This window comes from Thalassophryne amazonica, chromosome 1 (assembly GCF_902500255.1).
Source record: "Thalassophryne amazonica chromosome 1, fThaAma1.1, whole genome shotgun sequence".
Classification (NCBI taxonomy): domain Eukaryota; kingdom Metazoa; phylum Chordata; class Actinopteri; order Batrachoidiformes; family Batrachoididae; genus Thalassophryne; species Thalassophryne amazonica.
The window spans coordinates 135,178,442-135,205,476 of NC_047103.1; the positions used below are offsets into that span (position 1 = coordinate 135,178,442).

Consider the following 27,035-nt stretch of genomic DNA (forward strand, 5'->3'; position numbering starts at 1 on the left):
ACATGCACATGTACTCACCTCCTTTGCCACTGTGTGCCAATGCAGGTGGCTCTCACACTGGTCCATACGCTCCTGATGCAGGAACTTGCACTTGTCAGGAACAAGGAGGGCATCACTCACAAATTCCCCCACTGCACCTCGAAACAATATCCACATGTATAATTAATGCACAGCGGACGTCGGAATGGCTGAAGTTGCAGTTGGCATGCATAATTCCCTCGTGGAAAGTTCACCACAAATCGGTGGTTGCTATGGTGGCGCTTGTTGTAATCAGAGCAAGACTGGGTTTCTACACAGGAAGACATTCTGTAGAAGCCTTCAGACAGTGTTGATTCTGAGTATTTTTCAGCTGTAGCTTCTAGAAGTGGATGTACTGAGGGTGATGGGTGCCAAGACATAATAAAATGTCTGTTTAAAAACCAATACTGGGCTCACTCACCAAGGCAGCGGTAGGGCACCACGATGTGCATGTGACTGCGACATTGCTTGCGTGCCTTCTTGCACCAGTTCTGGATGCTGACTGGCTGGTTGGCTTCCACTACATTAGTAATCTGGACTTCTGGGTACACCTAGAAACAACATGATAACGTGTCATAACCTGTGATATTGCTCACTGGAATGGCAACGTGGCCATTTATACCATTAACTTTAGAGCCACAGAGATGGAAAAAACAAACAAACGCTCGAGTAGAGCTGCAACTAAACGCTTACTCTTATTATCAACTAATCAGTTGATAAGTTGCTTGGTCCATAACATGCTAGAAAATGGTGAAAAATGTCAATCAGTGTCTCCAAAAACCCAACATGACTTCTTGATATGTTCACAACCCAAATGTGTTCAGGTTATTGTTGAAGATATGTAAAGAAATAAATGAGTAATAATGAAACGAGAAAATATTCACATTTAAGAAGCTGAAATCAGAGTTTGGACTGTCAACAGTCTGTGACTCACCAGCGTACTGACAGCAACACCAAGATCCACAACTCATGTCAACACAAGTCAGATAAATTTATTGGACACAACCCACTATCTTTTGGGAGTGGCAAGCACTACAAAAATCCAAACCACGTGACATTCATTTAGCTGGCAAAGTTTCTAGAATGAGTTGGAATAGTGTGTGAGTCCAGAATATTTTTAGAACCTTAGACCTCAACAGTATTGAGAGGAAGAACTCAACCCTTTTATTTCTTGTCAATTACAGCGAGGAAAATAAGTATATGAACACTCTGTGTTTTTGCAAGTTCTCTCACTTAGAAATCATGGAGGTGTCTGAAAGTTTCATCTTAGGTGCATGCCCACTGTGAGAGACATAATCTAAAAAAAAAATAAATAAAAAAAATCCGTAAATCACAATGTATGATTTTTTTAAATAATTTATTTGTATGTTACTGCTGCAAATAAGTATTTGAACACCTACTAACCAGCAACAATTCTGGCTCTCACAGACCTATTAATTTTTCTTTAAGAAGCCCTCTTATTCTGCACACTTTACTTGTATTAATTGTACCTGTTTGAACTTGTTACCTGTATAAAAGACACCTGTTCACACACTCAATCAATCACACTCCAACCTGTCCACCATAGCCAAGACCAAAGAGGTGTCTAAGAACACCAGGGACAAAACTGTAGACCTGCACAAGGCTGGGATGGACTGGCCAGTCTCCAGACCTGAACTCAATAGAAAATCTTTGGAGTGAGCCGAACCTCCAAACCTGAATGATTTGGAGAAGATCTGTATGGAGGAGTAGACCAAAATCCCTGCTGCAGTGTGTGAAAATATGATCAAAGTTTTATGATTGTTGAAGAAAATCATGTTAACATTTCACATCACATTTAGATTTTGTAGCAAAATACAACAAGTGATCTAAGTTAACTTTTTATGTGTGACATATATGGACATGCAGTGTTGTTATGGTAACTCTGGCTGAGTCTGTCTGGACCAGCTTTGCTCTGTTGCTCTTCTTCTGCGCTGCTCCTGTTAAAGACATCCTATTTAAGCTAAAGGTAATGCGTGGACACTGCATACTTTTACACGATTCTCCTTTGGTGACTGAGCTTCATTCTTGAAGTTAGTGGTGTGACTGAGTGGCACCGCGCGGGTCATTGTAATCTGCAAAGATTGAAAAAAATTGTTGGTCTTGTCAAACACTTTTAATCACTAAACCAACGAGATTTTTAACTAGACATCAGTCTAGCAGGGGAAAATATCGACTAGACATAGGTCAAAAGTTACTGGTCCGTGTCCTCGGACCAGTGGATTTATCCACCCTTGACTGCCCCCTACTGGAATGACGTGTGAGCCAAGAATTTAATTATCAACATCCATTGTTCAGTGTTGTTAGCTATTATATAACGGCTGAATGGATTCTTGTTATTTGACTGATGCTTTGTATGTCACATGACATGGATTATTTGTCCCATTTATGTTGTGCTGCATTTATCGTGAAATTGGGTTCCATTTACCGTGCATGCTGATAACCCTGCCCCCCCCCCCCCCACACACACACACGCACGCACTAGTGGGGGTGGTGTTTAGCCAAACATGGTGGAGTTTGTTTTGCTGACAGACGACGATTTGATGGAGATATACTCAACAAAAATATAAACGCAACACTTTTGGTTTTGCTCCCATTTTGTATGAGATTAACTCAACGATCTAAAACTTTTTCCACATACACAATATCACCATTTCCCTCAAATACTGTGCACAAACCAGTCTAAATCTGTGATAGTGAGCACTTCTCCTTTGTTGAGATAATCCATCCCACCTCACAGGTGTGCCATACCAAGATGCTGATTAGACACCATGATTAGTGCACAGGTGTGCCTTAGACTGCCCACAATAAAAGGCCACTCTGAAAGGTGCAGTTTTGTTTTATTGGGGGGGGGATACCAGTCAGTATCTGGTGTGACCACCATTTGCCTCATGCAGTGCAACACATCTCCTTCGCATCATCCGTGAAGAGAACACCTCTCCAACGTGCCAAACGGCAGCGAATGTGAGCATTTGCCCACTCAAATTGGTTACGACGACGAACTGGAGTCAGGTCGAGACCCCAATGAGGACGACGAGCATGCAGATGAGCTTCCCTGAGACGGTTTCTGACAGTTTGTGCAGAAATTCTTTGGTTATGCAAACCGATTGTTCCAGCAGCTGTCTGAGTGGCTGGTCTCAGATGATCTTGGAGGTGAACATGCTGGATGTGGAGATCCTGGGCTGGTGTGGTTACACATGGTCTGCGGTTGTGAGGCTGGTTGGATGTACTGCCAAATTCTCTGAAACGCCTTTGGAGACGGCTTATGGTAGAGAAATGAACATTCAATACACGAGCAACAGTTCTGGTTGACATTCCTGCTGTCAGCATGCCAATTGCACGCTCCCTCAAATCTTGCGACATCTGTGGCATTGTGCTGTGTGATAAAACTGCACCTTTCAGAGTGGCCTTTTATTGTGGGCAGTCTAAGGCACACCTTTGCACTAATCATGGTGTCTAATCAGCATCTTGATATGGCACACCTGTGAGGTGGGATGGATTATCTCAGCAAAGGAGAAGTGCTCACTATCACAGATTTAGACTGGTTTGTGAACAATATTTGAGAGAAATGGTGATATTGTGTATGTGGAAAAAGTTTTAGATCTTTGAGTTCATCTCATACAAAATGGGAGCAAAACCAAAAGTGTTGCGTTTATATTTTTGTTGAGTATAATTAACGGTGCTTATTCTAACACAAAAAATGAATCCACTATCCCGTAAGCCATCTGGAGACATGAAGAGCTGTTAGGATGAAGAGGATGAGGTTGGGATGAAAAGTTGAACAAATTTCTCACTGGACTGAGGAAGTACACAAAGTCACTGCACGGCATCACGGACTAAATCACCAGAATTATTTTTGAACTAACTGGTTTTCCAAGTTGACCGAGAACAATTTTGGACTCCTTTTTAAAATTCATGTTGGACTATTGATGTCAAAGCACCAGTGATGCACTCCAAAATGTAAGTCCCTTTTTTGTTGTTTATAAATTAATAAAATATCAAATGACCAGGATCTATTTTAGCCGTTACATAAACAAGTAATGAATGTTTTTTCATTCTTTTAATGGAACAAATATTTTATTCGGTGAAAGATTCATACCATTGAACTCATAAACATTCATTATTTGTATAATATCCATAATATCTGTCCTATCAACTTTCCATTATCGCAGCGTTCATCCTTGACCCAAAATACATAAGCATACCAAAAGGCAAATGTCAGCTCTCTACAGTTTCTCCGTAATATAAGCCACGCACGCACACAGATGTCAGTTGGCTATTAATATATGGATATCAATATTGATAATTATCAACTAATTCATTTTTTATTAAAGTACCATGGTAAACACACCTTTAGAGATTAAAGTATGATATTAAAAAACATCTTTAGAGATGAAGAAATACCCAGTATATGACCCCACAGACAACAAATGGGATAATAATCAATGGATAATTAATTAACCAACACAAGATTCCTCAAACCCTTACATCATTTGTCATTTGTTAGCTTTTCATAATTTTTGCACCAACTGAATTGTGTAAGATTGTGTAAGAACAGTTGCATGAGGTCCACAGGAAGAAACCAGATTTCCTGCTTTTGTTTTTCCACAGTCTCACTGTAGCTGCAGGTGTTACCTCTGAAGTTGTAACGCTGCAGTGCAGATGTTAAAGTCATTATTTAAGAAAAAAGTCACAGAATGGCAAAAACACTAAGTAATATTATGCACAGTATGAAAAGAGATTTGCCACATTTTTATGCCAAGCGAGGCTTAAATTAAAAACCCCATCATTTGTTACTGGGGCAGCATGGTGCCACTTATAATGAGACCGTTTTCAGTTCAAATGCACCTGTGCCTCATTCTCCACGGAGGTCTCAGGAAAGGCAAACATGTGGATCCACGCTGGATCTGCTGTAGCGAGCCAGCGGGGAAAAATGGGGGATGAAGGAGGAGCCAAGAGAAATTATTCATCTTCTCTGATGGAGTTGTAACGCACCATTTGGTGCTTCCTTACAAAAGGGAACATCAACTCTGTCCTCCAACTCCTAAAGCATTTGGCCATTCTTTACATTCTTTACTGCTGTTCTTGTTGATACTGTTTTTCATTCACCTCCATGATCCTCTCAGTCATACATGACTGGAGCCCACATGTCAACCTCGTCTGTTCTTTTTCATGATACTTCCTGATTCATTTTCTCTCCAAACCTGTTAAATAGTATAACTCCAAAACTCTACGCCCGCTCTACATCTCTGGGTAGGAAAACTTCAAGAATGACATCATCACTTTTGTGTTTAGAAATAGCTCAAGCTCAAAATGCGGTGTGAAGGACATGAGCCAGTCATCAATTTTGACCTGACTGGTACCACTTAATGGGACTAAATGACACTTACAATCCAGCCTCAGTGCACCATGGACTACCCAAAAATGTATGATAGTCATCCCAGGATAGTAGCTATAGCCAGGTAGGGGTCAATGAAGGGATACACAGATATCAAAAAGTAACATGCTCCAATCATGTTGCAAAAAATATACCACATTATTTGTCTGATCATAACGATTCCAAAATGGTATAGTTTGGACTAACTCTGACTGAATGTTATGGAGCTATGGAGTAAAAAGAGAAAACCTTGTGACAAAGGTCAATTTCATGTTGGAACAGGGGTCAAAAGTTAAAGTTGCTCCAATTTCAGTAAAAAATTATGCAAATTATTGGTTGAAATAAAAGGATTAACAAATGTAATAGTTTTGACCGTGTTGAGTACTTGGTCTCCAAAGTAGTGGTCAAATAAGGTCAACATACAGCATATCTGTATTCACAGCGCTTCACTTTTTCCACATTTTATTATGTTACAGCCTTATTCCAAAATGGAGTCAATTAATCTTTTCCCCTTTCAGTTCTACTCACAGAACCCCATAATGACAACATGACTTTTTTTCAGCAAATTTATTAAAAAAAACAACAACAACAACAAAAAAACTAAGAAATCACATGTACATAAGTATTCACACCCCTTCCTCAATACTTTGTTGACGCAGCTTTGGCAGCAATTACAGCCTCAAGTCTTCTTGAATATGATGCCACAAGCTTGGCACTATCTTTGGTCAGTTTTGCACATTCCTCTTTGCAGCAGCTCTCAAGCTCCATCAGGTTGGATGGGGAGCGTTGGTGCACAGCCTTTTCAGATCTCTCTAGAGATGTTCAATCGGATTCAGGTCTGGGCTCTGGCTGGGCCACTCAAGGACATTCACAGAGTTGTTCTGAAGCCACTCCTTTGATATCTTGGCTGTGTCCTTAGGGTCACTGTCCTGCTGAAAGATGAACAGTCGCCCCAGTCTGAGGTCAAGAGTGCCCTGGAGCAGGTTTTCATCCTGGATATCTCTGTACTTTGCCGCATTCATCTCTACCTCAATTCTGACTAGTCTCCCAGTTCATGTCACTGAAAAACATCCCCACAGCATGATGTTGCCACCACCATGCTTCACCGTAGGGATGGTGCCTGGTGTCCTCCAAACATGACACCTGGCATTCACGCCAAAGAGTTCAATCTTTCTCTCATCAGACCACAGAATGTTGTTTCTCATGGACAGAGTCCTTCATGTGCCTTTTGGAAAACTCCAGGTGGGCCGCCATGTGCCTTTTACTAAGGAGTGGCTTCCATCTGGCCACTCTACCACACAGGCCTGATTGGTGGATTGCTGCAGACATGGTTGTCCTTCTAGAAGGTTCTCCTCTCTCCACAGAGGAATGTTGGAGCTCTGATAAAGTGACCATCAGGTTCTTGGTCACCTCCCTGACCCTTCTCCACCTGATCTGAGTTTAGATGGGTGGCCAACTCTAGGAAGAGTCCTGGTGGATCCGAACTTCTTCCATTTACGGATGTTGGAGGCCATTGTGCTCATTGGGACCTTCAAAACAGCAGAAATGTTTCTGTACACTTCCCCAGATTTGTGCCTCGAGACAATGCTGTCTCGGAGGTCTACAGACAATACGTTTGACTTCATGCTTGGTTGGTACTGTGACATACTGTTAACTGTAGGATCTTATATGTAGACGGGTGTGTGCCTTTCCAAATCATGTCATATCAACTGAATTTACCCCAGGTGGACTCCATTTAAGCTGTAGAAACATCTCAAGGATAATCAGGGGAAACAGAATGCACCTGAGCTCAATTTCGAGTTCCATGACAAAGACTGAATGCTTATATGTCATTTCTTACTTTTTTAAATAAATGTGCAAAAATCAAAAAAAAAAAAAAAAAAACTTTTTTCACATTGTCATTATGGGGTATTGTGTGTGAAATTTTGTGAGGAAAAATGAATTTCATCCATTTTGGAATAAGGCTGTAACATACCAAAATGTGATAAAAGTGAAGTGATGTGAATACTTTCCGGATGGACTATATATCGGATTCTGTGACATATGACATATGTTTTACCCCGTAACATGAAAACTAAGCATGACAAATGGCAAAAACTATTACCTTTTAAAACCCTATTAGCTTGACCAATAATTTGCATCTCTTCTTACCTAAATTGGAGCACCTTTAACTTTTGACCCCTGTACAAACTGAAAGTAACCTTTGTCACAATTTCTGCTGTTTTTACCCCATAACTCCATAGGCTTCAGTCATAGTTACCCCACTGGTTTGGTCAGCAGTAATATCTTATCAATGGTGACATGACAAAATTAAGTTATCTTCTTTTGTACCAATCATATCTTTTTTTAAAGGGCAGAAAATTTCACCAAATCTTATCTTGGAAGTCTTTTGTCCTGTCATGTGTTTCAGTGCTGACTGCCAACTTGAATGGAATAATCCCTCATGAAATGTGGCCTTGTGGTTACAAAAGACTCAAGATGAAAAAAGTCAAAGCTTCACCATATAACTAAATTTATAGCTCACATGTTTTACTCGTGCTGAAAAGGTCACCAAAAATAATTTTCCCCTTTCGTTGAAGCAAACAAATCAGGTGCAAACCAGAGCATGTGACTTACACAGAGCTGCTTATTCACTGAGCAAAGCTTTGGCATTATGTCATACAGGAGTGCATTCCGATCCACTTTGCTATTTACATAAAATGTAAACAGGAGACAAATTATGCAAAATATAAATTACAGCAGAGAGTCACCTGTCATTTTCCTTGAGACACAGAGGTGCACCAGCAACTGCTATTTAGACGGTGAACTCAGTTTTCTTTTGAGGAAATGCTCTCCGCAAGGAAGAATGGCCGTCATCCACCACAGCTCCCTGAGGTGAAGCCTTAGAGTGTCTCTCACAACACCACATCTCTGTCATTCTTTAATTCAAACCATGGAATGGCCCCCCATCCACCACTACCCTGCTACACCATCCAGTGGCCATTACCATCTCAGGAAGAAAAAAAAATCCTAAAGATATTTTGCATGAGTGTTTACTTTTATTTCATGTCAAATATTTGTTTTTGATTCAGTTTTGCTGTCACTGGATGTGCTATATGCCCGTCCTTGTGTATACGCATGTCGTGAACCCACCTATGTACGGCACATTTGAATACTGTGAAGTATAAATATCAGAAGACCTTTAGCAAGCAGTACACCCATGGGTGCAGAGATGAGCACAAGTAGTCTTGCCATCTAAAGAATGTGGGTGCTGAACACAACATGCAATGGGTGAAAAATGAGCCCATTTATATTTTGGGACAGTTTCTTGTGGTTTTCTTTTCCAGCTCTCTTCAAACACCCTTACTTCCAGTTATCAGTGCATGCTACCTCTCTGCTTCTTAAGACACACAAAAACAGATTGGCCATTTGAAGAACACATCACGACCAGCTGTATTTAATAATCGTGTGCACCGTTACATGTTAAATCATGGTGAATTGCTCCAGGTCTGTCAGTTTAATGACTTCAATATCCCCAATCATCCCACCCAAAAAACATCACTATAAAAATGCCTCATGCAAGCTTAGTGCTCACTCAAAATAAAATAATACAGGCTCATAACTGTTTAGCGATTCCATAAATCCAAGACTACCCCGACACAAGAGAGTTGTTTTTGAAAATTACAGTGGCAATGGCAGTTAAGAGAGACCACAATGTGGCTCGACCAATGAAATGCCCTTGCAAGTCCCCAAATGTACCAAAATACAAATAAAATTTCATTTTCACACAATTAACATTTTCACATATACAGCTCATCAACACACTTTCATCTGATTTCATTTAATGCAGTTAATAAAGATCTATGTCATCTTTAGTTTGTATTAATAAGGTGATGTAGACACATCGCGCAAGCACAGAAACATGGAATAAGGTCGCCGAGCTTTTACCTCCTGACAGTACTGCAGGATGCCCTCCTTGGTGGCAATGCAGCTCTTGCTGCCCGATGGGTCTGGCTCCCACTTGCCAGTCTGAACGTTGATGTGCATGTTGAGTTTGCCACAAAACATGGCTACCTGGGGCTCTGCCATGGGGCCCATAGAAACATCTGTAGGCACCTGGGGGTGGGGAGAGAGAGACGAGAGAGATTTACTGATATACCCCTCAGCACGTTCAAATGCTGCAGCACTTACACTGAAAAATGTAAGACTGAGGCAATTAAAGTTTACTGCTTCGATAAAAGGTGCCTGAGAGGAGAGGATTTTAGCATGTAAGATGAAAAGTAAAAACAAGGTGAGCTGATTTAAGACAAAGGGGAAACTATACAACAGGAAAAAAATGAAAATTTGTCCTTGCAAGTTAGTCAACCTGCTATTTTGATTTCCCTGTTTGCGTAATGGCACCCCAATGTCACTTTTCAACATGCAAAATATATTTTAATGAAAACTGCACTCCTACAGAATTACCTTCAAAAATTCAAGAAGCATTGTTGCGCCAAAAAAACTAAAATAAAATGACATTAAAATTTCCTGGACAAGACATCATTTAATGTTATTGACTGCAAACCTGAAGAAAAAGAAAACAAACAACTTATTGGCAAATTTAGTAAAATGTGCTGCGTTTACCCATAGGCAGGACGCATTACGAATGTCATATTTCGGTCATTCGTGGCACATTCCTGACATGCTTAATGTGACTTAATGCACCTGAATAGGTTTCTTAACAGTGCGTGTCGGTGCGTGACACTGGCTGCCAAGAAATCTTCCACAAATGTCACGCACCATCCTCAATTCGTAGAGTTCGCAACTGAGCGTTTTGATACATAGTGATTAGTGATGATCTTTAATAAAGCGTGACAGCATTAGTAGTGTAGTGTTTGTATGGGTGGAGCCCATACTGTCACGCGTTGTTACGAATTGACACGAAAACTGTCAAGTTTTGACACAAATTCTAACGTGCTGTCACATTTCACTGCGCGCCACTACAAACTAGTTTTCTCTCACGTGCGCACAATTAAACCCTGCTGCACCACATTCAGTTTCATTGCTGCAGTATGCCGGAGGACAGTGACACCACGTTGACTAAGTCTTGTTCCAGATCAGAGCCTGCACCTCCTCCTGATGCTCCTCAGCGCGCTCCTGCAGGTATTCCACCTGCTGTTGCGCCTGATGTTCGGGAGAATGAGTCTGAGCCAGAGGAGAGCCACGTGCAGCCAGACATCTGGCTCTCTCTCTCCATCTCCTCCTCCTTTCTGTGCAACTCTATGGCATAGAGCCCAACTAAGCATAACAATCACAAAGTTCATCTTCTGCTGTGGATTCATCTGGATGTTGAGGAGAAATCTGGAGTGATGTGAACTGTTCAGCAGCTGATGGTAGGATGAATATGGGGATGGGGGGTGGGGAGACAAGTCACCTGATTCACAATAGTTCTGACAGATTCATGACAGAACGTAAGGATGCACTGTTACAGGCAAAGCGCGGGACAATATTCTTGTCTGTGAATAATGGTTCGTGATAATTCGTCAGTGATACTCACCATTAATCGTAACACATGGTAACAGATCGCAACAGTACCTGAGGACTCCTGACGCCTCTGCCACGAGTCATCACATTCATGATCGGCAGCCAAGAACGCATACTTCATGGCATTCGTGACTTCTCATCATTATGCGTAAACACACCATTTAGCTAGTGGTGAGCACAACTAACCCAAAACATAGCTCCGATAACTGCTAATCCGCTAAATAAAACTTAACTGCGCTAATGGCAAATTCATAAACCGCTGAAACATTTAGCTACATTTAAAGCTACTGATAACATCTAACTTTTATGATATGAATTTACATCTGACTTATGTTTTTGTCTCTAGAACCTTAACAGACCAAAAGAGCTGAAAAGTTAATATGTTGTTGCATAAACATGTAGGTTCCAAAAAAAAGTTTAGCATGCCAAGATCAGATAATGAACAAGATATATATAAATACTTAGGTTTATTCACTGTGCAAAAACTGCAAAACAAATAAATATTCAGAAAAGCGCATGGAAATAATTTTCATTCATTAAAGTCATTTACTCTTATTGGAACCGCGAGCCAGAGAAAAAAGTCATAGCCAGTCCGTCTGCTGCAGCAGAAACTGATTTGCGGTTTGGTATCTGAAGCATGCATTAGCTACGTCCGACTCTTATGAATGAATGAATTCAGGATTCAAGATTTCTTTACTGTCATTACACATTGTAAATAGTACAAAGTGAACTGAAATTTTGTTGCCACCTGTCTTCATGCAAAAAACAAAGATGAACAAAATACGTAAAGTAGAAAATATACTAAATGAAAACTGTCACCCTAAAGGTGACGGGTATCTTGCCAAAAGGTCAACAAGAGAGACTACTGCAAGGAACCACCACCATGAAGAGGGACTAAAAACATTGTGTGTCGAGAGAAGATATTCACTAAGTGTCCATGGGTGCATTTCGAAGGCAACACCATTAAAAGAATTGCCTGCACTACATCTTTTAATGTTGTAATTTGACCCAGTCTTTGCATCATAATGTCACTCAGTGATGTCATACCTGAGAAATCATGATATCTTTGGAATGCACTCACCAAGACCTTTCATTTGATGTCCCACAAGACATGTTTCACTCAGAAATTAAATTTGACCTATGTGTAGGTCACATCTGACCTCACAACAAGCCCTGAAGGTCAAAGTCATTTGTTTTTCCGAGGCAATGGTACTTTTGCAAGGCCAACCCCTACAATTCCCTGATATTTGGCTGCAGAATGTCAAGAAAATGCTTTCAGGAATGTGCATTTACTGAGCTTGGTCTTTGACCTTTCTTTGACTACACTGTGACCTTGATCTTTGACCTTGATCTCAGTTTTTTCACATGTCAAGAGTTTTCTTCAAGTATCCATTTTGAAGATGATATGCACGCATTTTCACACCCTTACATGTCAAAATTCTGCACCTTTTTCTCAACATAGCCTAACATTACCAAATCACATCATAAGACAACACTTTTGATATGTTTGGAATCCTCTCATCAAGCCCTATAATTTGGTGTATTACACAACATGTTTTACACAAATATGAAATTTGAACTACTTGTAGGTCAAGGTCAATCACTTATCCCAGGCAATGGCTTATGAGCAAGCCCATGCAACATTCATGTGAAATGTGGAGGCAAAAAAGCACAAATTGGTACCAGGAAAGTTTTTTGGGTGATTTTAGTGTCTGTCCTTCCTGTGACCTTGACCTTACCTTTACCATTTTTCGCACACCTAAAGAAGTCTTCCTACTTCCACTTTTAAGATGATCCAAGACGATTTGCTCACTTTTTCACACCCTTTAAAAAAAAAAAAAGAAAATCTACATTTTGCACCTTTTTCCTCATAATGACATCACAACACAAAACTGTTAATATATTCTGAACCCTCTCAGCAAGAGCTTTCATTTGGTGTATAACACAATATGTTTTACTCAAATATGAAATTTGACCTACTTGTAGGTTATCTTTGACGTCCAGGTAAACCCAGAAGGTCAAGGTTGATCACTTATGTCAGGTAATGGCTTATGGGAAAGGCCATTTTGTGACCCTTTTGTGTGATGAAAGGTATCTCCATAGGTCTGTTATATGTGAACTTGCATGAGTCTGCAATGTAAACTGTGTGTTCCAGAGTGAGCTAAAGGTGAAAATGCAATGATTAGAAAAAAAGAAAAAAAAAAACAAAACAAAAAAAACAAACATACATGCTGACACAACACTTTTGGTTTTGCTCCCATTTTGTATGAGATGAACTCAAAGATCTAAAACTTTTTCCACATACACAATATCACCATTTCCCTCAAATTTTGTTCACAAACCAGTCTAAATCTGTGATAGTGAGCACTTCTCCTTTGCTGAGATAATCCATCCCACCTCACAGGTGTGCCATATCAAGATGCTGATTAGACACCATGATTAGTGCACAGGTGTGCCTTAGACTGCCCACAATAAAAGGTCACTCTGAAAGGTGCAGTTTTATCACACAGCACAATGCCACAGATGTCGCAAGATTTGAGGGAGCGTGCAATTGGCATGCTGACAGCAGGAATGTCAACCAGAGCTGTTGCTCGTGTATTGAATGTTCATTTCTCTACCATAAGCCGTCTCCAAAGGCATTTTAGAGAATTTGGCAGTACATCCAACCAGCCTCACAACCGCAGACCACGTGTAACCACACCAGCCCAGGACCTCCACATCCAGCATGTTCACCTCCAAGATTGTCTGAGACCAGCCACTCGGACAGCTGCTGAAACAATTGGTTTGCATAACCAAAGAATTTCTGCACAAACTGTCAGAAACCGTCTCAGGGAAGCTCATCTGCATGCTCATCGGGGTCTCGACCTGACTCCAGTTCGTCGTCGTAACCGGCTTGAGTGGGCAAATGCTCACATTCGCTGGCGTTTGGCACGTTGGAGAGGTGTTCTCTTCACGGATGAATCCCGGTTCACACTGTTCAGGGCAGATGGCAGACAGCGTGTGTGGCGTTGTGTGGGTGAGCGGTTTTCTGATGTCAATGTTGTGGATCGAGTGGCCCATGGTGGCGGTGGGGTATGGTATGGGCAGGCGTCTGTTATGGACGAAGAAACACAGGTGCATTTTATTGATGGCATTTTGAATGCACAGAGATACCGTGACGAGATCCTGAGGCCCACTGTTGTGCCATACATCCAAGAACATCACCTCATGTTGCAGCAGGATAATGCACGGCTCCATGTTGCAAGGATCTGTACACAATTCTTGGAAGCTGAAAATGTCCCAGTTCTTGCATGGCCAGCATACTCACCGGACATGTCACCCATTGAGCATGTTTGGGATGCTCTGGACCGGCGTATACGACAGCGTGTACCAGTTCCTGCCAATATCCAGCAACTTCGCACAGCCATTGAAGAGGAGGTGGACCCAACATTCCACAGGCCTACAATTGACAACCTGATCAACTCTATGCGAAGGAGATGTGTTGCACTGCATGAGGCAAATGGTGGTCACACCAGATACGGACTGGTATCCCCCCCATAAAACAAAACTGCACCTTTCAGAGTGGCCTTTTATTGTGGACAGTCTAAGGCACCTGTGCACTAATCATGGTGTCTAATCAGCATCTTGACATGGCACACCTGTGAGGTGGGATGGATTATCTCAGCAAAGGAGAAGTGCTCACTATCACAGATTTAGACTGGTTTGTGAACAATATTTGAGGGAAATGGTGATATTGTGTATGTGGAAAAAGTTTTAGATCTTTGAGTTCATCTCATACAAAATGGGAGCAAAACCAAAAGTGTTGCGTTTATATTTTTGTTGAGTGTATGTGCGTGTGCAAACTGCAGGGTGGAAAGATGACTATATGAAATTAAAAAATTAAAAATATACTATATTATTAATAACAGAATAAAATATACTAAATAACAGATATAACTATTATAAATAATGGAATGTGCAACTGAGGGTGCAAAAGTGCAAACAGTTAAAATGTAAACGTACACAATGTGAGGGAGAGGGGTGGAGGTGGAGCTACTGAGAGTTCAGGAGGCTTATTGGAATGGAGAAGAAGCTTTTGCTGAACCTGGATGTTCTGCTCCAAATGCCCCAATAACCTGTGCCTCAGGGCAGAAGGGAGAACAGTCCGTGGTTGGGGTATGTAGGATCTGGAATGATTTTTGTGGCTTTTGACAGGTAGTGGCTGTGGGCAATGTCCTTGATGGGGGTGCCAATGACCTCCTCAGTGGCTCTCACCACTCTGCAGAGCCTTACGGTCCATGGCAGTGCAGCTCTCATGCCAGACAGAGATGCAGTTTGTTAGGATGCTCTCAACCGTGCCCCTGTAAAAAGTGGTGAGGATGTAAGGGGGAAGGTGAGCTCTCCTTAGCCGTCTGAGGAAGTGCAGTCACTGGTGGGCTTTCTAGGTCAGGGAAGGCGTGTGCCAGGTCCAGGTCAAGTCGCTGGAAACAAGCACCCTGATAAACTTGGTGCTCTGGACGATCTCTACAACAGCGCCTCCTATGGAGAGGGGTGTGTGGGTGGGCTGGTTCCTCCTGAAATCAACAATGACCACCTTTGTCTTGTCGACATTTAGGTTCAGGTTGTTATTGGTGCACCAGCCCACCAGATGTTCCATCTCCTCTCTGTGTGCCAGCTCCTCATTGTTCTGAATCAGACCCACCACTGTGGTGTCATCTGCATACTTTATGATGTGGTTGGTTTCAGAGCGAGCACTGCAGTCACGGGTCATCAGGGTGAAGAGCAGCAGCTCAACACACAGCCTTGAGGGGAGCCTGTGCTCAACCACATGGTGTCTGAGGTGTTGCTTCCCACCCGTACAGACTGTGGCCTGCCAGCGAGAAAGTTCAGATTCCAGTTACACACGGGGGTACTCAGACCTAGTCAGCCCAGTTTGCTCACCAGTTGTGGGTCAAATGATGACGGTAGTAGAGCGGTGATGTGATGCTTCACCAGTTTTTCAAAGCACTTCATAATAATGGGTGTGCGTGCTATGGGGCAGTAGTCATTGGGGCAGGTGATGGTGTTGTTTTTTGGTATCAGAGTGATAGTTGCTTTCTTGTAGCAGTAGGGAATGACTGCCTGGCTGAGTGAGGCATTCACTATGACTATGTACTTCAGTCAACTGGTCCACACACTATAATATAAGCACATGGCCAGGAATGATGTCTGGACCCATTGCTTTCCTTGAGTTGACCCTTCTCACGGCCCAGGGTACATCAGCTGGGTCCAGACAGAGAACCTGGCCATCCTGGCGATGGGGGGCTTCATGGTGGATGTGCTGTTGAGTGCATCAAACCATCCAAAGTAGCTGTTCAGTTTGCTGAGGAAGTCTGTGTTGTTGTCACACTGCAGAGGGGCAGGTCTGTAGTCTATGATGGATTTAATACCTTGCCAAAGTCGCCAGGCATCCCTGAAGTCTTGGAAGTGACTCTGGATTTATTTTTTTTTTGCTGTGTGCCCGTTTTGTTTCTCTGATGGCACGGTTCAGATTGGCTCTTGGTGATCTGAGGGCTCCCTCATCCCCCGATTTGAAGGCTGCATTGCGGCCTTTCAGCTTTGCTCGCACCTCATTGGTCAGGCAGGGCTTCTGTTTAGCACATACAGTGATGATTTTGGTTACACAGATGTGTTCTATGCATTTCTGTATGTACCTAGATACAGCCTCCACATACTTCACATTGACCCCTAGTTGTTTTGTGGCTGTTTCTATGAAAAGATACCAGTCCCTGTTCTCAAAGCAGTCTTGCATTGCATTGTCCCAGATGCGCTGCAAGTCAGGCCAGACCTTAACTTGTCTCACAGCAGACTTTGATCTTGTGAGGAAAGGTTTGTATGTGGGAACAAGCAGGACTAAGGAATGGTCAGAGCAGCTGAGATGAGGGCGGGGCAATGCCTTGAAAACCCCCTTGATATTCCTGTAGACATGGTCTAGTGCAGTAGTGTCCAAAGGCATTCCAGAAAGGGCCAAGAGGGTGCAGGTTTTGTTTGCAACCACTGACTCCACCAGGTGATTTCACTGACAAACTCATCCCATCTGCTGACAGTCACACACACTCATCTTCAACCCCTTAGTCCAATCAAGGGTCGCGGGGGGATGGATACAGTCATAGAGCGCGAGGCGGGGTACACCCTGGACAGAACGCCAGTCTGTCACAGGGCCACAAACAGACAAACAAACACATTCACACCCACTCGCGCACCTATGGACAATTTAAAGACTCCAATCCACCTAATCTGCATGTCTCTGGATGTGGAAGGAAACCCACGTAAACACGGGGAGAACATGCAAACTCCACACAGAAAGGCCACAGGTGGGAAATGAACCCATGACCTTCTCGTTGTGAGGCAACAGTGCTAACCACTAAGCCACTGTGCTGCCCCCCTATCTGCTCAAAGTGATGTTAATTAGTGAAATCACCTGCACCCTCTTGGCCCTTTCTGTAATGTCTTTGGACAGCACTGGTCTAGTGTGTTCACTCCCGGAGTTGCAAAGTCTACACGCTGGTGGTAGCGAGGTAGAACTTTCCTCATGTTGGGCTGATTGAAGTCCCCAGCCACAATGATCACTCCATCTGGATGTATGGAGTGTAGTTCAGTGATGGAGTTGTGTAGTGTGTTCAGGACCTCCTTTGTATCTGCAGCTGAATGACCACTTCGCCAACATGGCAGATGGCTTGTCTTGATCAAAATGGGGCTTATGACGTCCACTTACATTATCTACTGTGAAATAGAAAACATAGTTTTAACTGTCCCGTAAAAATAGACTGCCAGACTTTTGACTGTACCGTGACAATAGCATTGTCCTAAAATTTATTTCCAATCAAATAAACAACAAAAAAGGTAGACGATTTAAAGTTAGTGCAACTTTAATTACTAGAAGCTAGTTCTACTGCTAATGTAAGCTTCCCTAATTAGGCGTTAGCTGATTATCTAAACTGTGCTCACCACTCATTATAGTCGCATGCCCAATATGGCAAATTATAAAACTATTTCAGAATTGTCTAACTTTTCCCATTAGAAGTCACACAATTAGACACAATCCACCCAACAAACAGATGCGGTCAAAAAAGAAAATGACGCACATCCAAAATGTCCTTGTAACTATCTGATCTCTACCTAACTGCTTCTCTAAATGGCTGATGTACAAAATCTATATGTATTTGGCACGACTATCTGATCTTTTATAGCTGCATAATGGATAAAAACCATCTGATATTTTATTGCTGTCTAATTGATAAAACCAAAGTATTCACATCTATTTGGACAGCATGATGGAACAATCAGATTTACTGCACGACACTACACCAGTGATTCTCATCCGGGGTGCCGCGGCACCCTAGGGTGCTGTGATCGATCGTCAGGGGTGCCGTGGGCAATTATCAAATATCACCATTATCGGGTGTATGTGCTGTAATAGTGTGGCAGATGGTGTAATGCTCTTTTATTCCAGTAGATGGCAGCAAAGCGCGCAGTAGCGCTGAGCCGTGTGCCGACAAGGAGGCGTGATCGCCATTTTAATTCCGGGCAAGTTAGTGATTTGTGTGCATAGAAGTTCACTTAGTCTCGTCAAGAAACAAGTGGGATATGCCGGAAAGCTGCGCATGCTGGCAAAGTCACAAACGGAGGAACAAGGGAGACAATATTTCCTTCCATAAGTAAGTGGTTTTGGTTATTGTTGTCACTTTGACCGTGATATTTGAATGATAAACAGCTGTATGTCTCCTGCCGTACCTGTGTCGCCCAATGACACAGATCATTAATTTCATTTATGTCTAGTTGATATTTTCCACTGCTAGACCAATGTCTAGTTAAAATTCTTGTCGTTAGTGACTAAAAATTGTTCGACAAGACTGGGGAGTTTTTTTTTTTTGCACCTTAAAATGAGTTTAATGACCCGCGCTGTGCTGCCACACACACAGAGATGTGCACACACACACCGCTGACTTCATGAATGAAACTCGGTCAATAAAGGATAATTGTGTAAAAATATAATATATATAAATGTACTGTGATGGTTTTAGGAGCCGCGCTGCGTTGAACACAGCAGCAGCTCAGCCGAGCAGCGTAGCTTAACAGCGAAGATCCGTGTAACTTTCAACACTAATATTTGAGGATGTGTGTGTGTCAGAGTAAGTTTAATACTTTCCTGACATAATTTAATCTAATTTTTCCTGGCTCGATATCCAGGACAAAATGGCATTTTAACACGTATTTTGCAAGCATTTTTCTGTGTGTTCAGTCGCGAATCTCCACTGAAAATGCATTAACATCCGGGTACTTCGTCAATATTTTGCCCGGTTAGGAGACGTCATGTGGCTGTCCATGAACAGATGTTTTCATTTAGTGTGCAGCAATGGGACTGCGCGCTCTAGTTCTTATATACAGCTCCATGACTATAGTATACTATGTTACGTCATATCTGTACTGCACGTGTTGCTAACGTGCTAACGCACCGTGTAGAGACAGTCGAGTTAGTGGTGCGTGACACATGACAGTGGTGTGCCACAGGATTTTGTAAATATAAAAAGGATGCCGCGGCTCAAAAAAGGTTGAAAATCACTGCACTACACTATGTTGCAGACATACACAAACACTAAGATTTTTACATACCAACCTTGAACGCAACGTGAGCAGACACCCGCTAATACCCACCTACTTCACCTTACATTGCAGCCAATCACATAGACACTAATTCATGACAGACTAAGGACCGCTCACATGGGGCCGGCTTAGGCACAGCAATAAAAGTTAGCATAGAAAGGAGATCTGAACTCTTTGTTCCACATGTAGCATGTGATCTGGTTAAAGACCACAGTACTGTTAGATGACTCTCTGTATCAGAGTTTGAACTTTTTCAATACATCTAAACTTTGAAGTCCGTTTCCTGTCCAGTTCTATTTGAGATCGCTCACCATAATAAAAGAACCTCACAAAAAAAACTTCTTGTCTTTCCAGCAACTCAGAACCTCAGAAGAATCAATCACACACACACACACACACACACACACACACACACACACACACACACACACACACACACACACACACACACACACACACACACACACACACACACACACACACACACACACACACACACACACAAACTGCTTTTTGCACAGAAAGTTAAGCAAATAACATGCACCTGTGCATACTTAAAAGCTTGGTCATATTTTCTCCAGTGTTTACATAACTCTTTACGTGCATGTTTATCACTTTGCTATTAAGCACATGTGCAGACTGCTCCCGTGCACTGACAGTGTGCACGAGTAAATGTGCATGATGCAGAGAAAGTGGGCCTTCAGCATGAATAAATTAACGTTTGTCTTAATTTTCTGGATGAGTCACGGCCGTGTGTGTATGCTGCTGTTCTGTGTGCCCGCGTAAGGACTTTCCTCGGGAGAGGAGGCACACACAGTCCTCTGAATGTCTGCATTGTACTGACAAATGAGAGAGAACAAAATGGGATGAACAGAGGGAAAAAGGGAGATGGAGGGAGGAAGGAGAGGCCGATGCCATTGTGTGCTCCCTAATCTGATTAATGGTCCTGGCAGGCAAACAAATGTTATTTTGTGAAATGGGCAACATATTTCACATGGAGAGTAATTATTTAACTGATATGAACTGAAAATCGATTTTAACGTAGAGGACTACATCGATACATGCACCCCTGAATCAGTTTAAGCACCAGCCGATTGACACTTTTCAAGATATGAATTCATTGAAAGAAGCTACTGTGCTGGTATTTCCACATAGACTCTTCAAACTCTTAAGTTCAAAGGTCACCACGAGACTTCTCAAAGCAATGTTGGTGGAGGCCTTATGTTTAAAAAAAAAAAAAAAAAAAAACAATCAACAAGACCAACACCACCAGCATGATTTACATGGCACCATTAAATTTAAAATCAAAAGTTGTAAGGGATACAGATTCTATAAGGACAGAAATTTGGACCAAAGATCAACCATGTGTAAACGCTGTACCATGTGACTGCTGCGGTACCATGAAAAATCTAATGCAGATGACACGGTGAAACCTGCACAGATCACAAGGAATCCAGTAAAGCTAGCACAAGTAAGGCCATGCAAGACAAACACGGAGACAGAACACTCTTTCCAACCCGCTGTTTGAAGGCAAACAACCATAATTTATAGAACTGGCTTAATGTAATTTGTAACAGGAACTGAAAACTGACACTAAGTAATCAACCGTGTTGGACTGAATCAGATCGAATCATTCCAGAATAAGAAAAAATATTGTCCCTGAACTGTATCATATAGCCAATGTATCGAGGCATGCATCGTATCATGTTATAAGGGCAAGAAGTCGGTGCTGCTGTTCAAATTTACATATTTCATGGCCAGTATAGCTGGCATTAAGGAGCCAAGAAATGGAGAGGCTTCTTTGAGTGTAATGGTATGCTTCAGTGTCTCAAACATGGATGCTCGCAATAGTCAATGTAATATTTTCCATAGTTTGAGCATACATAAACTTTACAGTTTAGTGTCAATGTCTGTTGTCTGACTATAGTCCAAGTCTGGGTGTCCATGACAACTGCCACAGAAAATGTCAGGCCTCTAAGTCCATTATTTGCTGAGATATTCTACCTTGAATGACGGCCATAATTTTTATCTAAAAAAAAATGGCAGACCCCATGCACACTAAATTTGCCATATCTCAGAAACTACTTGACCTACAGGCCTCAAACTTGAGGCATGTAGGAATATTTGATTAAAATTTGAAGAAAATCTGAGACAGAGTGCACGAGGCCCCTCAAATATTCGTTGAATTGACATTGAATAACCCCCGCATGTCACCAAAAACAGGGGCTGGGTGGCAGTGGTTAATATTTTTCAAATTTCATGAAATTTCACCCAATTTAATTTTACTCCTAAAGAAACCAAAAAATGAAGAAGCACCTTGAAAAAGTTGAAGTTTGTTTATATATATATATATATATATATATATATATATATATATACACATACATACATACATACATACATACATACACACACACACACACACACACACACACACACACACATATACATCCATCCATCCATTTTCTTCCGCTTTATCCGGAGTCGGGTCGCGGGGGCAGCAGCTCAAGCAAAGACGCCCAGACCTCCCGATCCACACACACCTCCCCCAGCTCCTCCGGGGGGACCCCAAGGCGTTCCCAAGCCAGCCGAGAGATGTGGTCCCTCCAGCGTGTCCTGGGTCTTCCCCGGGGCCTCCTCCCAATGGGATGTGCCCGGAACACCTCTCCAACGAGGCGTCCAGGGGGCCCGAGCCACCTCAACTGACTCCTTTCGACGTGGAGGAGCAGCGGCTCGACTCCGAGCTCCTCCCGAGTTAAGTATATATATATATATATATATATATATATATATATATATATATATATACACATATACATACACTTAAATCCCAGACTAGATTCTCTCCATGCAACTGGGGGCAAAAAGTCCTCTTCCAATATAAGGATGCTTCACAGGCACCACCAGTCTGAATTAAATTTGAAGCTTCTTCATAACAAATTAGCAGCCATGTTCCTGGTATTTGTGGAAAGATGAGCTTCCATTATGTGCCATTTACATGCACTGACTGCATTTGCACATTCGGCAGATGAAGACTGCTCTCTTTTTAGTGTCCATTTGGAAACCAGAAGACGGCAGGTTGGCTCAAACAGTATGTGGTTGCTTGGGAAGCATATAAGAGCTGGACACAATAAAATTAGCAAACGCACAATAATGCAATCTTTACATTGGATTATTACACAGTACAATAAATTATATTTGTGATGACTATTTCTATTTTTCTATTACTGCAGAAATTCTTTAATCCATCTCTGGTATTTTTTTGATCCCTTACAATTTGTCGAAACTATATGACAATGTATGAATGGTAAATTATTTATAAAATAGAAAATGATATTGTGCTGGAAAATATTAGAATGTACAGCAATTTATTATAGGCTCACAATTAAATCAGAGTTACTTGTCTTTCAACCAACTTACTTGTTATTGCATCCATCACATTCCACAAGAGTTAATCACTTCATTTGTATTTATACATTAAAAATTTGCAGTCATCTCTGTACGCAGCCTTGCTGTTTGTATCCACCAGTGTATCATGTCGACCTTTACCAATGTTAGCGCCAAACAAATACAAGATGTTTTATAATGCACCGTAAAACATATTGGCCCAATTACATAACACAGCAGAGTGTGACTGGAATCACATCTCTGGATTTTTACACGGCCTTTAAAATCATAAAATGGAAAAAGGCTCATCAGTAGGCGCCAGGGTTATTTTTGTCGTTATATTATCTGTACACAGTGGCCAGGAGCCACTAATTCCTTTCCACTGTAAACAAGGAATACTCATATAATAAATGCAACAGATTATTACAGCCCATTTCAAAATATATTGAGGGTAAATTATAAGCCTTAACGGCCTTGAAGCTCATAGAGTCGACCCTTATCACTGAGACTATCACAACTTATTGGTATCCATTTTTGGCCACTGTTACAAGAAAGAAAAGTGACTTTAATATTTTGGTTAGTATAAAAAAGTAAGATTTGTGTGGTTAGTATTATAATGAGTTGTATGGATCTAATCACTTGTTTACATCTTCTTCTGGGGCTTCAGTATCATGAGTACAGAACACTGAAATAACACTGCACAAAAATGTAACCACACAAACAAAGAAACAGCTTTTTAAACATCTAACAATTGTTTTTACAGTATTTATTCCATTTACAACTGAACTGTTATAACTCTGTCACTCTTCTCAAAATATGAACTCAATTTTTGAAAACTTGGACAAGACGCACTTGTAAATATCACAAAATTATTCAACGCTGCTATTTATATAACAGAAATTAGTTACAATATGCCAAGTGCATTTTAAACTGTTAGCATGTGATGTACCGCATTATGATTGCAATTTTTTGTGCTGACAGTAGTATCGGGTGTTGTAAATACTCCTCCATTTGCCTATGTACAAAATATCACTGAAACAGGTAGGTTTTCAACAAAGTTAGCAGGAGTATTCCTTGGATGAATATCTAGAGATGATTAACCTTTGAATCAGACTGGTCAAAAGTCAAGGAAGTCAAAAATATAGTCGATCAAAAAAAAATTGATTTCTCTGCCAATGTCACTGGGACAGGCTCCAGAACACCCATCACCCCCAACTTAATTGGAATAAGTTGGTTCAGAAAGTGAGTGAATGCATGGAGTGGGGAGCTCAGTGGATAAGAAATGGACCACCAATATCTAGATCTGGGTTTGATTTCTGCTCATACTACCTGTTTGAGTCCTTCCATAAGACACTTAATCTGCATTGTTTTAGTAAATGGTAAATGGACTGCATTTTATCTGCATTAGCTTTACAATTATGCCTCACATTCATCCATTCACACAGACACACTCACACACCGGTGTCAGGGTGCTGCCATACAAGGTGCTCACTACACACCGGGAGCAACTTGAGGATTAAGGATCTTGCCCAAGCGCCCTTGGTGATTTTTGGGTCAGGCTGGGGTTTGAACAGAGGATCCTCTCGTCTCAAGCCCAACGCTTAACCACTAGACACCAGCTCCCTCATCATGTCCCTCCCCCTTGTTTTAGTCCACCCAGCCATAAAAGGTACCCCCTTGGCTGAAGAAGTAACCTGTGTCCGACCACCGTCCTGTCCAGGGGAAGTCGCAGACTCTCGCTACAGAATTCAGAGATAAGCACCAGCACTAGCGGCTCTAGGGGCCTACAGAGCACTTCTCTATTCTTCAAGTGTGTAAAATAAAGTATGTACCTAATGCACCACCCCACCAAATCGGCCATCGAGATGTTTTATTGTCAACGTTGTGATTTTTAATTTAAGCAGAAATCGACAATCCTCGGCTGATGTAATGACAACATAAAATGGTCACAAAGTGAAGGAAACTCTGCAAGCTAAGAAATGGTTCACCTGTTATGTCTTCAAAAAAGTGCATTATTATTACCCAGTACAATATTATTGCTGAGTACAATTACAGAGGTCGCTGAGGTTCATCCACTGACTGCAATTAAAGTGGAGTTTAAAAAAAATCAAATCAAATAAAAAAGCAGAGCTTGGGTTACACTACCATAGATCAAATATGGCATCTACAGAGTTCACAGTGCTGACATGATGAAGCACAGAAAACTGTAAATCGCTCACATGCACAGATGTACTAGGGTGCAAAATCCTCTCATTCCTCCGGCCATGCCCACTTCCAACACATGGCAACTTAACACTAGTAGGAATCAGTCTTGACACTGACCCATCTGCACAACACAGGGTTATTGCTCAAGGCCCACACTGCCATCTGTGAGTGCGGAAAGCTTACAAACAGTGATGAAATCCCATTCTGCTCAATACTACTCAAACCTAGGGTTAACTAAGCTGGTAGACTTTTTAAATAATCATTAAAAAGTCTTTTACATAAATGAACTCACTTTCTGTGGGCCCAGTTCCATTTTGACCTGATCTGACCATCCTCTGGCCTTTTCCTGTTCCTTAATCACAGAGATACACCAATGGAAGGATTGGTAGGCAAATCTGTGCCAGCTGCTCACTGACATTCAAATTCTTCTTCGTCATCCTCTTTTGGCTGGCAAATCAGATCCTTCCCAATCGCTCCCTTTTCTCCTTCCTGCCTGTCAGCCTTTCCACTGCTATCTGTCCTGAGCTGAAAAAGGAGGGACGAGGAAGCCAAGCCATAGCTGCAACCTTGTAGAGGAATTAGACGTGGTGCCGTCACTCTCTGTAGTTGTGTGTAGCACCATTTTGGTGATTGCTCTTTTTCACACAGCTTGTTATTGCTGTGTGAATTTAAACTGTATGAATCAAACTGAGTTATTATTTTGACTAATGCAAAAATGTCAGCATACTGTCAAGGTTTAGACTGGGAAGTCAAGACTCTACAATGATATTAATGATTACTGTTATGGGGTAAGATGCCATTTGCCCATCAAAACTGAAAGTCGTAAAAAAAGGAATTGCTAAGCAATCCTGGTATCCACCACACGTCTGGTCAGTTGTAGTCTGACGTAATGTTTCATAAGACTGATATTAGGGCTGCAACTAATGAATAGCGCAGAGCAGAGGATTGTTGAAGTACAAACTACAACCTGGCTAATGACAGTTAACATGTTCTTGAGTTTTCTTCAATTATCATTATAGTGTATTCATAAATCTACTTCATTGCACATTTCAACACATACACTCACAAGCCTTTTTAATATTAAAGTTTTATCTGAAAGAAATAACCAGTCAAGTTACATTTTTAGTGACCATAACGACAACAAAACTTTCTTGTTGCTTTAATGCTGATAAATTATACTGTATTTGTTGTCTTTCTGATGCCTGATTTTTTTTTTCTCTGTCATCAGAGGGAGTTTTTTCTTACCATTGTCGACTGTGTTCTTGCTCTGGGGATTGGTAAGGTTTGACCTTACTTGTGTGAAGCACCTTGAGGCAACTTTGTTCTGATTTGGTACTATATTAATGAAATAAATTGAATTGATTTAAATTGAGAGTATTTTCAACATATTTACTGAGCAATCAAGTAACTGAAATGAACTTCTGAACTTTCTGTTACATATACCTCTTTACTAACAAAACTAATTAATTACAAAAATCACGTCTGTCAACTCTGGGAAACGTCAGAGTGGGATCACCCCCCCCAAGACGAGCAGAACAAATGTGCAACCCACCTTCAAATCCTGTAAAACACTGTGCATCATTTCCTTTTTTTTGTAATTAATTAATCACTTAAAAAAATACAGTCATAGTTCCATCAAACATCGTTTGTTTGCTCCTGTAATGCCAGGTTAGATATATGGCTATCTCTGCAACTTTGAACTCAACTTTCCCAGGTTAGAAGTCACCAGGCTTGTAGTCTGCAATGAGTCTGCAGCTAAGAGTACACTGTATCATTGGTTAAGTCTGTTCTGTTTTCTGTTACAATCTTGTGAACAATGGATAAAGCTCTTTTGCTGCAAGCATTTCAATAAGGGATGCACAGAAGATATCTCATCAACTTGCTGAGGTTACTGAAGATGAGGTGG

General features: G+C 41.5%; 1 protein-coding gene and 1 long non-coding RNA gene across 4 annotated transcripts in view; one reads left to right on the forward strand and one right to left on the reverse strand.

Moving 5' to 3' along the window:
• The window catches only part of appa (amyloid beta (A4) precursor protein a), a 134,819-nt gene that overhangs the window by 57,009 nt on the left and 50,775 nt on the right, over positions 1-27,035 (reverse strand). For all 3 annotated transcript variants that reach the window (XM_034175191.1, XM_034175185.1, XM_034175196.1), the window contains exons 2-4: positions 9,341-9,508; positions 440-569; positions 19-131 (exon numbers count right to left, since the gene is read on the reverse strand). In XM_034175191.1, the coding sequence (XP_034031082.1) occupies positions 19-131; positions 440-569; positions 9,341-9,508 (411 nt within the window). The remainder of the gene's footprint in view (positions 1-18; positions 132-439; positions 570-9,340; positions 9,509-27,035) is intronic.
• On the forward strand, positions 19-26,042 carry LOC117514658. Its single transcript, XR_004561924.1, has 3 exons — positions 19-156; positions 15,708-15,710; positions 26,031-26,042. It is a non-coding gene; the product is annotated as an uncharacterized LOC117514658 (long non-coding RNA).